We start from the raw sequence: 15,720 nt of genomic DNA on the forward strand, positions 1-15,720 counted from the left end.
GGCTTAACCCTTTGATATTTCCATATCTTTAAAAATTTAAAGGTTCTTCATAATGACCATTCATCGTTTTTAAACATACTATACTTATTTTTACTAAGAAGTAAACTATATTGACTAAAAACTGTGGATATAGGTGTAATAAGAAAATTCAATAAAATTATATAATCTATATATATCTTATATTGTATTTATTGTTATGTTTATTTAAACTCTACCTTCTTTATGTAAAATTTGATAGACAGTGTCATGAATTGTTTTATGGAAAGGAGTAAATTCAAATGCTAATAATTTTTTAGTCTTTTCATTATCAATTTTACAACCTGTTACACCTTTGTTTAAATCGGTGTCCTTATCTTCTGGTGGGAATTGGCCTTTTAACTCTGGGAAATCTTCATTAAATACATTAACAATATCTTGTTGAGAGAAGGCGCCGTTACATAATAACAATCTTTGGTTGATTAATTCATCTTTTTGGAAACCCAAAACGTGAGTTTTGGCGACATCACGAACATCAATGAATTGACTGAAGTGAGTCTTTTCGACTTTGGTGTCAAATGGAGCATGTAATAAACCATTGATAATTTCACAAGTTTCATTTAGTTTCTTAGTGACGTCTTCATCAAAGTTCTGAGGTCCGAAAACGAAGGATGGGTGGATAGTGGTTAGTTTAAACTTAACAGCATCACTATTTTCTTTAACGAACTTCCAAGCTTCCTTTTCAGCAAAAGTTTTTGAAGCACAATAAGCAGTGAAGACATTTTCATAAGCATTTTCTTCAGTTACTGGATTCCAAGTTTCTTCATCTAAAGTTAAAGTTGGATCATTTTGTCTATGTGGGGTCATAATTGAAGCATAAGAAGCAGTCATTACAACACGTTCGACAGTATCTGGGGCATACTTTTTAATAGCTTCGAACATATTCTTGGTACCATTAATGGCAGGAATAACTAAATCTTTTTCCAAATCTTTTGCGCCGAAGTTCACTGGTGAAGCTGCATGAATGACATATTTTATTTCCTTACCATGTTTCTTAAAAATGTCATCAAAAGCATCTAAGTTTGCTATTTCAGGTACAATTTCATAAGACAAATTAGGATTATTATATTGTTTCAATAACTTATCAGCTTTGTCTTGACTTCTAACAGTACCAATTACTTTGTAATTTTGTTCCAAAAGAACTCTGACGATATGTTTGGCAATGTATCCAGAAGCACCACTAATTAATACGCTCATTGTCAATGTTGTTGTTTTTTTATGGTATATTTTTATCTTGTATCTACAATAAATTGTAATTTAGCATTAACAACACAAGGAAAAGATAAAAATAGAGGCCAATTGATATGTAAAAGAGTTTATAATTTTAATTGATTTATATATATTTCAATTGAAGAGGTCAGCCACCTAATTTGAACTGAAATCAATTTGCAAATGGTATTCATCTCCGATGGATATTATTAATCAAGTGTGTAACTGAAGTACGGAAGGGAAAAAGAGCAAGAAAAGAAGCAGTGTAAGTAAAGAGAGACATAACATCAATGATTGCTAATAGTTTCACACAGTAAGGAAGGTATAGCAAAAGTAGACAACATAACACTGATTTTCTATACAATTAACTACATAAAACAATTTGAAAGTTCAACAGTTTCCTCAATCCTCTCTTCTACGTGATTGATGGGAATCGCAGTAGTAATTTTCATATTTAATAGTATGTTCTACTCTGCTATGACGATTGGAATTGAATAGAGATAAATAAAATAATAATTAATGGGTTACTATTATTTAATGGCTGGCTGAGTTGAGTTAAATTGAATTAGATTGAAAACATAAGTTCAAAACTCTCAATTAGCTTTGAAGCCGTAATAGACTATTTGAGGCATCAAGAGGGTTTCGGAGTAATTCTCTCCTAAAATAATGTTTTTTTTTTCACTCTTCGTTATTCATTTGCCCTTCTGATTGCGCTTTCTATATATCTTTAGTTGATTATTAATCTAGTTTGTAAGAACATATCTTAGGAGACTGTTTCTTGATGTAAACTGAATTTGTTTCGAAAAGCATAATATAGCAGTTTAATGTATTGATCTGTTGAACATGTATTTTTTTCCTACTATACGGTAGTTAATTACGTGTGATTTTACGTTGACATTCTATTCCTGCGACAATACGTGGCTGTGGTTGCTTTAACAATTGAACTGTGTATTTAGTAAAGTTAGTTTGCATTTGCAAGTGAAGATAAAACGATTGATCGCAGAGCAAATTTTTGTAAGAATGGATTGAATTACGTAGTTTATAATTAGATAGGAATATGAAATTGGCTATGATTCAAATAATTTATTGATTAAAATTAAGCAACTTTAACCGATACCGTATAGGTGTGTTTCATTTTATTATATTTATAGATCAATACTTGAAACCTTTTTTATCAGAGGAGGTAACAGCAAAACTAATTTTAATGGTATATTTTTATTACTTTAGTTTGATATAATAAATTTAGTTAAATACCTTCCAACCAATTCTTGTTGATGAAGAACTTAAACCTTTCCTTTACGCAAAAGGAATAATATCAGAGGGATTCTAACTCGAGAGTTAAACTTTTGGTGTATTTTGTCTTTTTCATGCTACACTTGACTAACTGCTCGATTGGTGACGATATAGCATTTTATCTAGATTTGTTTTTTTAAGAACTGAAAGCGAATTATAATTCAATGGAAAGTTTACTTAAACTAAAATAAACACTATTTATTAATTTTAATAAGGAGTTTTCTTTCATGTGATATCCCATTTTCAATTATAGATTTGTTTCACTGCACATCAATGACGGAAATGTTAATTAAAATATATCATCTCAAAATGTAGATTTTAAAAATATTCCCTTTAATGTACACTCTGGGTGCATATTAAATTGATGGGCTTTTTTAGTAAAATTTTTATAAAAGAATAGTATTCAATGACGATAGATCACTGAAATATGTGCTTGTATAATCAACATACAATTATTAGATATCTACAACTAAAGAATTCACAACAAAGAATACAACACAGTCATTTCACATGACTGAATGCACAAAATACAGTTTTTGAATCTTTTCCTAAGTTACCATGGTGATTATCTTCATTCGACATCAATAATATAGTTTGTTCACTTGTGTAATAATAAAGTTGCCATTCATCGATTAGATGTCGAGTTGGTTTATCAATTTTTCTTTATGTCGTTACAGGAAATGATAATAGAGTTAGTTGTAATAAGTGTTTGACCTGAAAAAGCTCTGAGTAATAACTTTTTTGATCATTTAGTAACTCTTACTAGTTTTAAGAAAATTATAAAATACGGATCATTAATGGTTATAACATATATCCACCTCTATACTATGATGATATAGTTTTTGTCACTTGAGGGGAGGCAAGTAACACAGTTGCTTTGACCTTGAAATACCGATCTATTTTTTCTTGACTTCCAGGGTGCCTACGTCCCGAATATTCATTAACGACTAAATAAATGGCTTAATAATTATTATTCAACAATTAATAAATATTCCATTTGATTAAGATGCTGAAAGTTTTCTTTAACAATAGAGTCAATTTCATTATTTGATCAAAATTGTATATATGACTAGATATTTATATGAATACTTTTATACAAGTTCATTTGCTTTTTGAATTTATTATACATAATTATTATGATACATGTTACATTAATTAAAATTAGTTTATGACAATTGTATGACTTAAATTTGTGAATTCATTAGAGAGATTTGATAGATCTAAATGAAGTGATTGGTTCCATCACTTCAATACTAGTCTTTTCACCAGCGGTTGGCATGATCTTATCATCATCATCATCCATGAAATCAATGTCATTCATAGCATCTTCAGTGTTGTTGTAGCTACGGAAACAAATCCAGAACAAACAACCTGCGATGAAACATGCAACAGCCAAACCAGTGAAAGTCCAGGTATACTTTGGATCCTGAGCAGTTGGAGAAATGGCAATACCAATTGCGGAACCGAATGCATTGGTAACCAAGAAAATGGACATAATGAAGGATTTCATACTAGCAGGAGCATTCGAATAAGCATATTCTAAACCAGTAACAGATGCAAGAATTTCAGAAATGGCAATTAAAACGTATGCAGGAACTTGCCATGCGACATGAACTTGATTTGGAGTATTGGCATATTCTGGTGCACACTTCATTGGCATATTGTAACAAGGACCTGCCTTGTAAATAAATGATTGCAAGACAGCAGCCCATATCATGGCACCGGAACCGAACATGAAACCCCAGAAAATCTTTGTTATTGGTCTGAAAGGAGTGAATCTTCTTACGAATGGATATATAAATCTTTCAAAAATTGGAATGAAAACAATGATGGCAATAGAATCAAAAGCTTGTAGGAAATCATTTGGTAAGTTATGCAATTCCATTGTACCAGCTTGTGTAACAAAATTGTTAATCATTTGACCGTATACACACCAGTAGATTGGGTAGAAGACGAAAACCTTACAAGCTCTTAAAGCTCTTCTTATTTCTTCTACAAACTTGTCATTCCATGGGTAGTTCTTTTCTGGGTTCATGCTTGGCTTTGCAGCATCAAAGTTTAATTTATTCTTAACCAAAATCCACATGACTTTGAAACTCTTGGAAATCATCTTATCACCAACTGGAACCATGATATATTGATTTCTACCAATGACCAAAACCACGACGGCTATCCAGAAGAAACAGAAAGGTAATAGGTATGCTGCCCAGAAACCTTTGTGAGATTCTAATTCAGTTGTGGCCATAAGAGACAAAGAACCAACGTTAATCATCATATAGAAGAACATAAAAACATTTTGAGTGGTGATATTTGGATCTTCAATAACTCTTTTACCACCTTTTTGGGTTATAACTCTTGGCTTAGTTCTTGGAATCTGTTCGGCAATCAAAACAGATATGTTAGCCTTGATCATACCAGTAGCAATACCAATTAAAATAATAGCGGTGACATAACCACCCAATGCAGTTTCACGAGTATCAATAGAAGGAAGAGAAGTAATGAATAACAAGAAAATACCAACAACATAAATACCAGTACCGGCACAAATAGTATTGTATTTACCCCAGTAAGTATCAGCCATATAACCACCAAAGATAGGAGTAATGTAACACCAAAATTGGAAGAAATAAGACAAAGCACTGGCACCTTGAGTATCTAACATTAAGACACCCTTTGGAGTATCATTTGGACCATTCGCCATATAATTTTGGAAAGGAGCGGCTAACCCATAATAAGAGAATCTTTCGGATAATTCAACAACGGCAATTAACCAACATCTCATTGGAATTTTACCACTTACATGTTTTAAAGTTTTCATTTCTTCTTCGGTTGGCTCGACAAAATCTTGGTTATCATCATATTCAATATCATCATCACCAACTTTGGTGATCTCTAATTGATCACTATTTTGTAAAGAGGTACTATCGAATTTAGAGACAATTTTGACTTCATGATCTTGTTTTGAGTCTATATGGGATGCAAAAGAATCATCCTCCAATTCACCAGATGTCCTTCGGGTTAATGAATCAGACATTTTTTTTTAATTCGGAATATGTATGACTGTTTAATTCCTAATGCTTCTGGATAGGATTTTTGCAATATATTATATAATTTAATTTATCTTCTTTTTTTGCGATTTCAAAAAATTGAATAAAAAAATATTTCAATAACGATGATTTTTTTGCTAAAAAATTTTCGATTTAGCCAAGTAACTAACAAAATCTATTATGAGACCTGAAAAGTTTATTAACAAGTCTTTGTTGGGTTATATATTAAAAACAAAGAGATAAATAGATCAAAAAGAGAGATAGATGAGTAATACAAAAAAATTGCTAGATAATTTTTATGGCAAATGTACAAGAAATCAAAGATAAATTTTGGAATATAAACGCCAATTATATATATATATGAATATATTGAAAGTACTGGTGCTCCTTATAGAGAGAGAGACAGTATATAATTTCGAACATTGATAAAAAGTTTGAAGTGGAAAAAAAAGAAAAAAGAAAAGAAAAAGAAAAAAAATACTGGTAATTGCTAATTGTTAATAGTGAAGAAAGAAGAAAAAAGATGAAATAATTATATTCATGGTAACAAATTGTCGTAGTGATAATTCTAAACGCATAGGAATATCAACCTGATATCGATAAAGTCAAGTTGATAGACAACATATTAAATCAAGTAGCAAAGGTAACAAAAGCAGGCAAAATCATTAAGTTTTTTTTTGGTCCAAGAAACCAAAGAAATTGTATACAATCAATCATACGCTCAGCTACGATAAGTTCTCGTTAACGATTGTTAAGAGTTTATTTCGTCTCAAGAAAAACGGTAACGGATCGAGATAGATAAAGAGATTAATACATTTCAAATTTGTAATTGAAATTGAAATCTTCAATTGACATTTTGAATGATCTGAACAAAAGTCCCATGACTTTTTACGCTTGAATTTTGATCCTAAATTGGAAAGTCACGAAGGATTAGCTTGCATTTGTATTGCTGTCTGTGTATGATGCTGGCTATCTAATCTAAGTTACTAGTTGAAAAATTTGTGTAGATATAAATAAATTATTGTAATTGAACCGTAACTTCTTCAGATATTTCAATTTGGAAGTGAGGGAAGAAAAAATGCCAATTCATTGATTAATTAAATTAGTAGATAACTGTGTGTAGAAAAATAATGAAAGTTATCAAATCATACAGTCATTACTATTTATTACATTATAAAATAAATGATAATGCCAACCAAGCACTGCGGTTGCAAAGTAAGCTTGGAATAGATATCAGTATTTATCTCAGTAATCCCTACTATTAATCCAGTTGCTTGATTATTTCATTAAACTGCATTACGAAAGAGAAAGAGAAAAAAAAACTTCGAGATAGATAAATAGATCAGGATATAGATAGGTAGATAGAATACATATTGCGGTTATTCCTCTAGATAAAATGAACTTGATGATTAGTATATTATTAAGTACTAATCGCATGTTCTAATTCTTAAGAAAGGTGCTTGAAAGGGAAACGCCACTATTTTAGTTGGGAAAAAAAAAAAAAGATTGCATAAATAATTATCTAGACTGATGTAAAGGACAAGTTGTTCGTGTAGAGAAGTGCTTCGAATAAAACCTCTTTCTATTGGTGATTTATTGGCGACGATGACGGTAGTAACTGGACTAGACAGTTACTGGTCAAAAATATTAAAGAATTTCCACAAAGACAATCTTGAGTGCTCTACTTGCTTATTTGACGAAAAATTAAGAAGAAGAACTTGACAAAAAGATACAAGTGAGTAAAGAAAATAGTAGTGCCAGCAACCTCTTAGCTTCAGCAAAAGTTAATAAATAGCAAGCACTACGTATTTTCCTTCTCCTTCCGAGATTTTTTTCTTATTCGAAACAGTTTACGTAGTAGCTACTGGTTATTTTTATAATACTCTTCCGCTCTTTTGCTCTCTTTGCCTAAAATAGAGATGAATGTGGGTAGAAAACATATATATATCAGTATAAATCTTTTTATTTTTTTTGTTGGTTTGAAGTGATTCACAGTAATTTATCCGCAGACGCATTCTTACATTCTTTGTCTTATCAGAAAACCATTTATTATTTATTTTATTTCTCAATTCTCATTTCTCATTTCTCGTTAAAATACCACACGAAACCGCAGAGAATTGAAATAATTTAAAAATAATATTTCCAGTTTTCCAATTTTTCATTTTTTCATTTTTTCATTTTTATAAAATTTGACGTTCATGTATAATTTGTCTATGTCCGTCTCTCCTCTATCAGTGAGTATACGCGAATTTGTCTATGTCCGTCTCTCCTCTATCAGTGAGTATACGCGAATTTGTCTATTATATATATGTACGAGTAATACTGCCTACATCTGCAGACGGTTGCCCCGACGGCCTCCGGCACCAACACACGCACTCAGACATTTTAGATTTCTTTTTCTTTTTCTTTTTATTCGTCTTCTTTTCTGTTTCAGTTCAATCAGCAGTGAAAAATTTGCGCAGGGGTACAAGGAAAGAAGAGGCGCGTTTAATTTCTCTTGATCTCTTCCTTGCTTTGCTTTGCTTTTGCCTTCTCGTCGCTTCGTTCGGTGTCTCTTCGGTCAAAACTTCCTCATTTGGCGTTTATGCGCACGGCAACTTTCTCTCGCTATGGAGACGGCGTTTCGGACGGCATCCATGCGATGGTGAATGGGTGTTACTTTCTCGATACATCTCGTTGCCTCTTCCACTCGGCTCTTGCTTGTCTCTACTGTATAAACTCTTTGTGCATTCTGCTTGTTGTTTCCTCAGGTCGCCTCTCCCCCCCCCCACACTTTCCTTGACGTTGTTGTTACCAGATCTTCTGTACAATTCCGTAGCAACATCAACATTTTCTCTGTTGCTCTTCCAATCACAATCACAATCACAACTACACACAACTAAGAAATAAGGTAGAAGTAGTAAGTAACTGATAAATTCTTTTGCTCATTGGTTGGAATTCTTGTTTGATTTCTTTCCGTCTCTCTCTCTCCGGCTTTAATTTGCATGTATCAAAAATAATGTCAGGCTTTACGAACTGATTTTAAATATTTACGTAAGATGTATGCACATAAACATACATACACACCCACAGAAATGACTTGTTATCGCTTGCTTTCCCTCTTTCCTTGCTGGATCGATTAAATTTTAGATGACAGATCGATCTATGGTAAAATAGGACTACATATATTTTTTGGTACTGCTAAAGGTAATCTTAATTGAATCATTATACAGTTTATTCAGGAGGATTTCTTTATTTTAGTATTCTTTAGGCTGAAGCAAGTTACAGATAATAAAAATTGATGTTTGCAAGAATCATCTAAACATTTTGAAATACACACTACATTTCTACTTTATGTTTGCTAACCTAGAATATTTCATATCCAAATTTCCATTTAGGAAAGTATAGGGATAAGAATGACTCAAATTATATGAAAAGAGAGGGTGGAGTCAATACAAGAAGAGTAAAAAAGTTTGTTTTCTGCCTCTAACAATCAACACTTATTATTTTAAGTCATCGCAGTTATTAGATATTTTAAAAAGAAGAAGAAAAGGTTCAAAAGTTTCTTGAGAAATAGCAATTTTTTTTTATTTACTATTTCTTATTTTGTAAATTCTCATTATATCACATTGGGGAATCTTGGAGTTTTCTTTAAAAATATGTACGACATATTATTAACCATTAATATATTCGTTTTTGCATTAAATTAAAAAAAAAAAATAATAGATAATAGGTTTATAAAATTATTTCCCGGAACCAGTTTCTTCTTTTTGAGAGAGAATCAATCTAATGACTTCTAATCCAGTTGTAAATATATTTTGATAATTTTAAAAATACCGTTTTCTATCACAATTACTAAAGCTGGCATTCTCTCTACCCTCCACTCGCCACCATCCCAACCTGTATAATTCTTGTACCCTTGAAGGGCAACCAAATAACTATAAATAAGATGGCCCTTATGAAATTTTTTGAGCACATATAATCTTGTCTACCAATGTATAAGTTGATTCTTTATACACGCGGCTGTATTTTTCCCATCTGACGAAATGGGATAAACCCCCTAATCTCATAATATTATGCAAACATAATCTAACAGATACATAAGATAGTTTTATGATATATCTAATACTTTAAAAGTTAAATGTAAAAGATAAAATATTGTGAATATAGATAGATAATTACAAATCAAACTTTATAACTATTAATATTACTTCCGAATGATTTCGTTCTCTAGAATCAATATATTTTGCTACTTAAGTTAGTTTGTATGTTGATTTAAGCTTACTGTCTGCATTCAGTTTATTTTTTGGAAGACATATTATTAATGTGTAATCATAGTTAGCTTAAAATATCAAAACTTAGCTTATCTTGACATGTACAAAATTTTTTATGCTAACTATTTATTGTATATTTAACTAAATATGATAATATTAATTAGAAAAGGATAAAAATAAGTGGGTAATCATATGTAATGTTTCATATGGGGGGTATATTTAAGTGAATCTAATTGCCACAATGATATTTTTTGAAAAAGATTGTTGGACTGTTTCATCACCTATCGATGTGTCTAATTACTATGTGATAATATCATAATTACTCTTTACGCTTCCTGGTTCCAATTATTTATTAATGAAATTATTCCCTTACAGAAAATAATTGATTTATAATCAAAAATTTTATAAAGTACATTTTCGGAATCTCACCGGATCAAACCGAGCTGATAATGACATTTCTTTTTTTGGCGTCCTTGCTTTTTTCACTGCAGATTAATTAATAATAATTATCTATGGAATAGCTTACAATAAAACAGTTTAAGAACCTCAAAACAGATAATTATTACGAAAATTTTAGCACAGGAAAAACCTGAGAGGAAAAACCTGAGAGGAAAAACCTGAGAGGAAGGAAATAAACGGAATTTAGAATGTATCTAATGATGTTGGAAAGGAATAATTCATATTATTCCTTTTCGAAATTTTCAAATAGAGAGGGATGCCATATAGAAAAAGATAGGTTAAAAAAATTAACTTATATATAAAGCGACAAGAGGCCTTATATTTTTTATAGTACTAATAATTGCCAAACTGGTAGCATTATAATTGTCTATAAATTGAAATTGTTGAATTTAGTTTGTCTAGTTGAATTGCTGCAATTTTCCGTTTCGTTAAAGGAAAGATAAGAAGAAAGGTGAAAACAGAAAAAGAGTAAGATCTAAAAAAATGGCATATCCAGAAATGTTCGAAGGTATTGGTGTAACTAACCCAGAAGATTGGAAACATCCAAAAAAGGTTACTTACGAACCAAAAAAATTTGATGATCAGGATGTTGATATTAAGATTGAAGCATGTGGTGTCTGTGGTTCTGATATTCATTGTGCCGCTTCTCATTGGGGTCCAGTAGTTAAGAACCAAGTTGTTGGTCATGAAATTGTTGGTCGTGTTGTTAAAGTTGGTCCAAAATGTACCACTGGTATCAAAATTGGTGATCGTGTAGGTGTAGGTGCCCAAGTTGCCTCTTGTTTGGAATGTTCTCGTTGCCAAAATGATAATGAACCTTATTGTCCTAGATTTGTTACCACTTATGGTCAACCGTATCCAGATGGTTATGTTTCTCAAGGTGGTTATGCCTCTCACGTCAGAGTCCATGAGCATTTCGCTATCCCTGTTCCGGAAGAATTGCCATTGCATCTAGCTGCTCCATTATTATGTGGTGGTATCACTGTTTACTCTCCATTATTGAGAGGTGGATGTGGCCCAGGTAAAAAAGTCGGTATTGTTGGTATTGGTGGTATTGGTCATATGGGTATTCTATTTGCTAAAGCTATGGGTGCTGAAGTCTATGCATTCTCTCGTTCTCATTCTAAAGAAAAGGATGCGAAGGAATTGGGTGCTGATCACTACATTGCCACTTTGGAGGATAAAGACTGGACTGAAAAATATTTTGATACTTTAGATTTGATTGTTGTCTGTGCTTCCTCATTGACTGATGTTAATTTTGATGAATTGATCAAAGTCATGAAGGTTAACACTAAAATTTTGTCGATTTCTGTTCCATCCATCGATGAAACTCTAACCTTGAAGCCGTTCGGTTTATTGGGTGTCACCATTGGTAACAGTGCTTTGGGTTCAAGAAAAGAAATTGAACAGTTACTAAAATTGGTTGTTGACAAAGATATTAAAATTTGGGTAGAACAATTACAAGTTGGTGAAGCTGGTGTAGCTGAAGCCTTCGAAAGAATGGATAAGGGTCAAGTTAGATATAGATTTACTTTGATGGGTTTCGACAAAGAATTTGGTAACTAATTTTGTATTGGTTAAGAAAGTGCGCTTCCTTGACATTGTTCATATTTAGTTAAGTATGCTTTGTAATGAAATTATAAATTTCCTGGTGAATTCACGTGTATATAGCAAGATGTATTATTTGGCCTGTAATTATTACTTAGTTGTATGTTTAATTTGTTATACGTTAGAATGAAGGCTGTTGGGCGTTTATTCTATAGGATCTTAAGGGTGGAGATCTGTAAGTTAAAGTAAATATACTGGTAAATAATAATGTAGTTCTATATCTCTTTTATGTACAAAATAAGATACTAAATAATATACAATAATGTACAATGATCTCTTTAAATAGCAATGTTAATAGCATCTAACAACATTCTTGTAGTGACACATATTTCTTTACTTTCAAGGTTCGTATGAAGTAACCTCGAAGTAGTCTCGAAATAATACAAAGACTAGTTTAAATTCTAGAAAATACTAATTAAGATATATATTCAAGATGTCGTATTGGCAAGAACAATATTGCAGTTTCAATTAAGAAAATTTATTTTTTCTTTTTTCCTTATAAATGGTTCTGTTGATTTACATTTATTAATCATCCCAAATATAACACATCATATGATCCAGATTAATATATCAAATCATTTAGATGGTGTATTTGGGGACATTTGTAGTGATTGCTGTCTTCTATTCTTTTTTCATCAATCCCAATATATGAGATGAATAAAAGCAATGAAATTAATTCACTCCTAATAAAATAAGTTACTGTTTATATTTTTATAGATGGATTAATTACGGAACAAATCTTATTTAGTTCGTTTGAATTTCTTTTTATTATTTATTAGTTTATCAACCGTAAATTGGGCTGAATAGAATAAATAACGTAGATGGTATGCGGTAAGTTTACCCCAGTTTACAGTGTTTTCAAAAAGTAAGAAGATATAAAAATAACTGTACTTTACTAATGATGTTTTATGAGAAACAAATACCTTTTTAATACTTTGCATATTCTTTAATGTATATAAAAGAAATACTGGATAATAATGTCAGAATTATTTTAACATTTATATAAAATCAGTGAACCTCAGAAAGTAATTTTATTAGTAATATGAATAAATTAATGACTTATAACGTAATGATGACCTGTTGAGAGAACAATCACAACTATCATAGAATTGTTGAGTATCTTAAGCATAACATATCAGAATAATAGTATTTGCATTGTATAAAATATCCGAAGGTAATAAAGTATTCAATCAAAGGCGACAGCATATTTAATGTTAATTGTCTTTGTTTTATATTTATCTTCAATTTTGGCATTTTACTGCTTCCGTTACGGAAAGTATTACAATGGGGGGAAAACAAAAATATAAACAATCATAAAAGCCTTAAATATAAGGTAATGGGTATTTAACGGCGGAATCTGATTCTATAAAACAGTCAATTTTGATATTTTAAATAATTGAGGTGTTATTATTTTCATATCTTAAATATTTGTTGTAGCTGACTAATTACCAAAATTAAATATTTTTTTACTTCATATTAAGCTATTATTATTTTTGAAAGAATGATATAAATTTAACGACTACTGAGACAAATAGAGGCATTGATATGTTAGGGACACCGCAATATTATTTAAAAAGAACTAATAGTTGAAAAACAAATTACCTGGAGATCTTCATAAGTGAATGTTAGCAAATATTAAGTTTAATACCAAAAAAATTTAACAAAATTACAAATTCTCTCTAAGATATCAAAGAGGAGTATTATCCTTGATAGCAGATCTGTTTATAAATCTTGCGTTCTTTACATTATTTAATCAAACCGGGAAAAGCATCAGAAACGTATCTAAATCATAGTAGAACTATAAAAATTTAGACTTTTGCTTTCCTTTATTGAAATAAATATCAGATGTTTCTAATATTCAAAATATAGGGGTGATTCTAGCATGGTGAATGAATCTTCTATTGATTTTTAGCTCGCTAATAATTGTTCCACTTCTGAATCTATAGATCAAAGAAGGGATTATATATAAAGGTGAAGCATTATAATTACAGATAAACATGCTGGTTTGTCTCATTTTTAACTTAACATGATTAATTGCAGATATAGAAAAATATAAGAAATCCAGTACTATCTAACAAGAAAATAACAACAGAATAATTCTAATAAAATAATAATAATAATGTTAGCAAACTACACATTAGACTAGCATAATAGAACTTGTAAAATATGACTTGAATTGTTGTTGATCTTAAATGTCCAGACAGAAAGGAGAACTAGCCATGCGAAATTGATTCATGAAAGGTTGAAATAAATTTTCATTTAATATCAATTTCGAATCTGAGTTCGGGAGAAGGGCTTAATTTCTGCTACTGACAAACCTACTATTATTTTTCATATTTCTGCAAACAGAAAGGGCCATAATTATTATTATAACATATGTTCAACAAAAAATATATGGAACAGAGGGAAATCAAATTGATTTCAACTAGCAGATGAATTTGCATGAACTTCTCAATGGTAAGTTTAGCTAACATTAAAAAAGTCAAGGAAAACAATTTTTTTATAGGTTTCAAGAAAGTAAGTTAGTATAGTTCACTATTAAATCTGTTTCCCCTTCAACAGTCATGTCTAGTACAAAAATTAATTTTGTATATAATATTTTATAACACGAGTTCCCTAATAACCATTAGGAGTCAAAACTTAGTTTCCTAGTAAACAACAACATTCGTACTAAGTATGACAACGTGTATCCACCAAAAATTTGAATTATGTCCACATTTGTATTAGTATAACACTTCCATTTTTTGTTTGACTTAAAGCTTTCGAAAAAGAATGAAGAGGCGTGAAAAACCTCTAAAAAAATAACTAATAATTACTAGATTTGAGTTATGAAAGCGTAACTTTTATAAAAAGCAAGTACTACGAAACAAATCCAAGTACTACGAAACAAATCCAAGTTTGATTAGTGAAGGATATATGAAATGAAGAATTCATTTTCCCACTTATCATAAAGATCTGTGGGATTATTTATTAATAACTTCATCGCCCCAAAAAAACCGATATTTAGTAAAGAGATTAGTTAAAAATAAAAATAAATAAAGTAAACACTAGTCAGAAATTACTTTTACAAAATTTTTAACTTACTATTTCTGTAAATCGATAGAGATTCCTTTTATATAGTATGATGTGATTTCTTTTTTCTTAATTTTTTGACCTGACTTATCTCTAATGCTTCCAAAAAAGTTAAAAAAGGCTAATGTTAGGGTTCGAATTATTCTTTCCAACCGATATTCAAATAAATAAGCACTTTTGCGTTTATGGACATTATAGGGAGGGCTGTGTGTGTATATTGATACGCTTTAAAATTTTCGACTTGTGAATCTGGAATTTCTTTTCTTTTTTGCTCCCACTCTTTTTTCTTTTAAGCTAAAATAATAACAAAATGCTCAACATCTCACCACACTCTCTTTTATTTCAAAAACCTTCACGGGAACTTTTGAAAGTTGTAGCAATAACATATTTCAATGCGGTACGTGTGATAACTAGGCATGGACGGGCAACTCGGTACCCGTTTTTTATTGTTATCACATCACCTTTTTCGACTTCTTTTGAGGTCCAGCAGAAGTTAGCAATAGACAAATCACGCAGCTAACTTGGTGGCCAACCGGTCGGACAACTTCCTCTTTTGGCCACATGAGTATGAAGACATGATTTTGACCTTGCTGCCAAGCCATGCCAAGTCATAAGAGGAAGACGAAATAAATGAGCTTTTGAATATCAGTAGGATTCAGATTTAATGACCTTGTCAAGTTTTTCGTAGTTGCACTTTCTAAATGTCTAAGGGATACTAGAATTTCTGAAAGGAGCTTTAGATG

At 30.9% G+C, this 15,720-nt stretch overlaps 4 protein-coding genes across 4 annotated transcripts; 2 read left to right on the forward strand and 2 right to left on the reverse strand.

The window, feature by feature from the left end:
- Positions 1-204: 204 nt before the first annotated feature.
- Kpol_529p27 (SDR family oxidoreductase) lies at positions 205-1,233 on the reverse strand (the record flags this gene model as incomplete). Its single annotated transcript, XM_001644455.1, has 1 exon — positions 205-1,233. One exon carries the CDS (start codon positions 1,231-1,233, stop codon positions 205-207), a length of 1,029 nt encoding a protein of 342 aa, XP_001644505.1.
- Positions 1,234-3,739: 2,506 nt separating this feature from the next.
- PTR2 (Ptr2p) lies at positions 3,740-5,572 on the reverse strand (the record flags this gene model as incomplete). Its single annotated transcript, XM_001644456.1, has 1 exon — positions 3,740-5,572. The coding sequence occupies one exon, from the start codon at positions 5,570-5,572 to the stop codon at positions 3,740-3,742; it is 1,833 nt and encodes a 610-aa protein (XP_001644506.1).
- Positions 5,573-7,841: 2,269 nt separating this feature from the next.
- Positions 7,842-8,474, forward strand: Kpol_529p29 (uncharacterized protein; the record flags this gene model as incomplete). Its single annotated transcript, XM_001644457.1, has 1 exon — positions 7,842-8,474. The coding sequence occupies one exon, from the start codon at positions 7,842-7,844 to the stop codon at positions 8,472-8,474; it is 633 nt and encodes a 210-aa protein (XP_001644507.1).
- Positions 8,475-10,780: 2,306 nt separating this feature from the next.
- Positions 10,781-11,863, forward strand: Kpol_529p30 (NAD(P)-dependent alcohol dehydrogenase; the record flags this gene model as incomplete). Its single annotated transcript, XM_001644458.1, has 1 exon — positions 10,781-11,863. The coding sequence occupies one exon, from the start codon at positions 10,781-10,783 to the stop codon at positions 11,861-11,863; it is 1,083 nt and encodes a 360-aa protein (XP_001644508.1).
- Between the last annotated feature and the right edge of the window lie 3,857 nt (positions 11,864-15,720).

Source organism: Vanderwaltozyma polyspora, genomic scaffold (genome assembly GCF_000150035.1).
Source record: "Vanderwaltozyma polyspora DSM 70294 KpolScaffold529 genomic scaffold, whole genome shotgun sequence".
Classification (NCBI taxonomy): domain Eukaryota; kingdom Fungi; phylum Ascomycota; class Saccharomycetes; order Saccharomycetales; family Saccharomycetaceae; genus Vanderwaltozyma; species Vanderwaltozyma polyspora.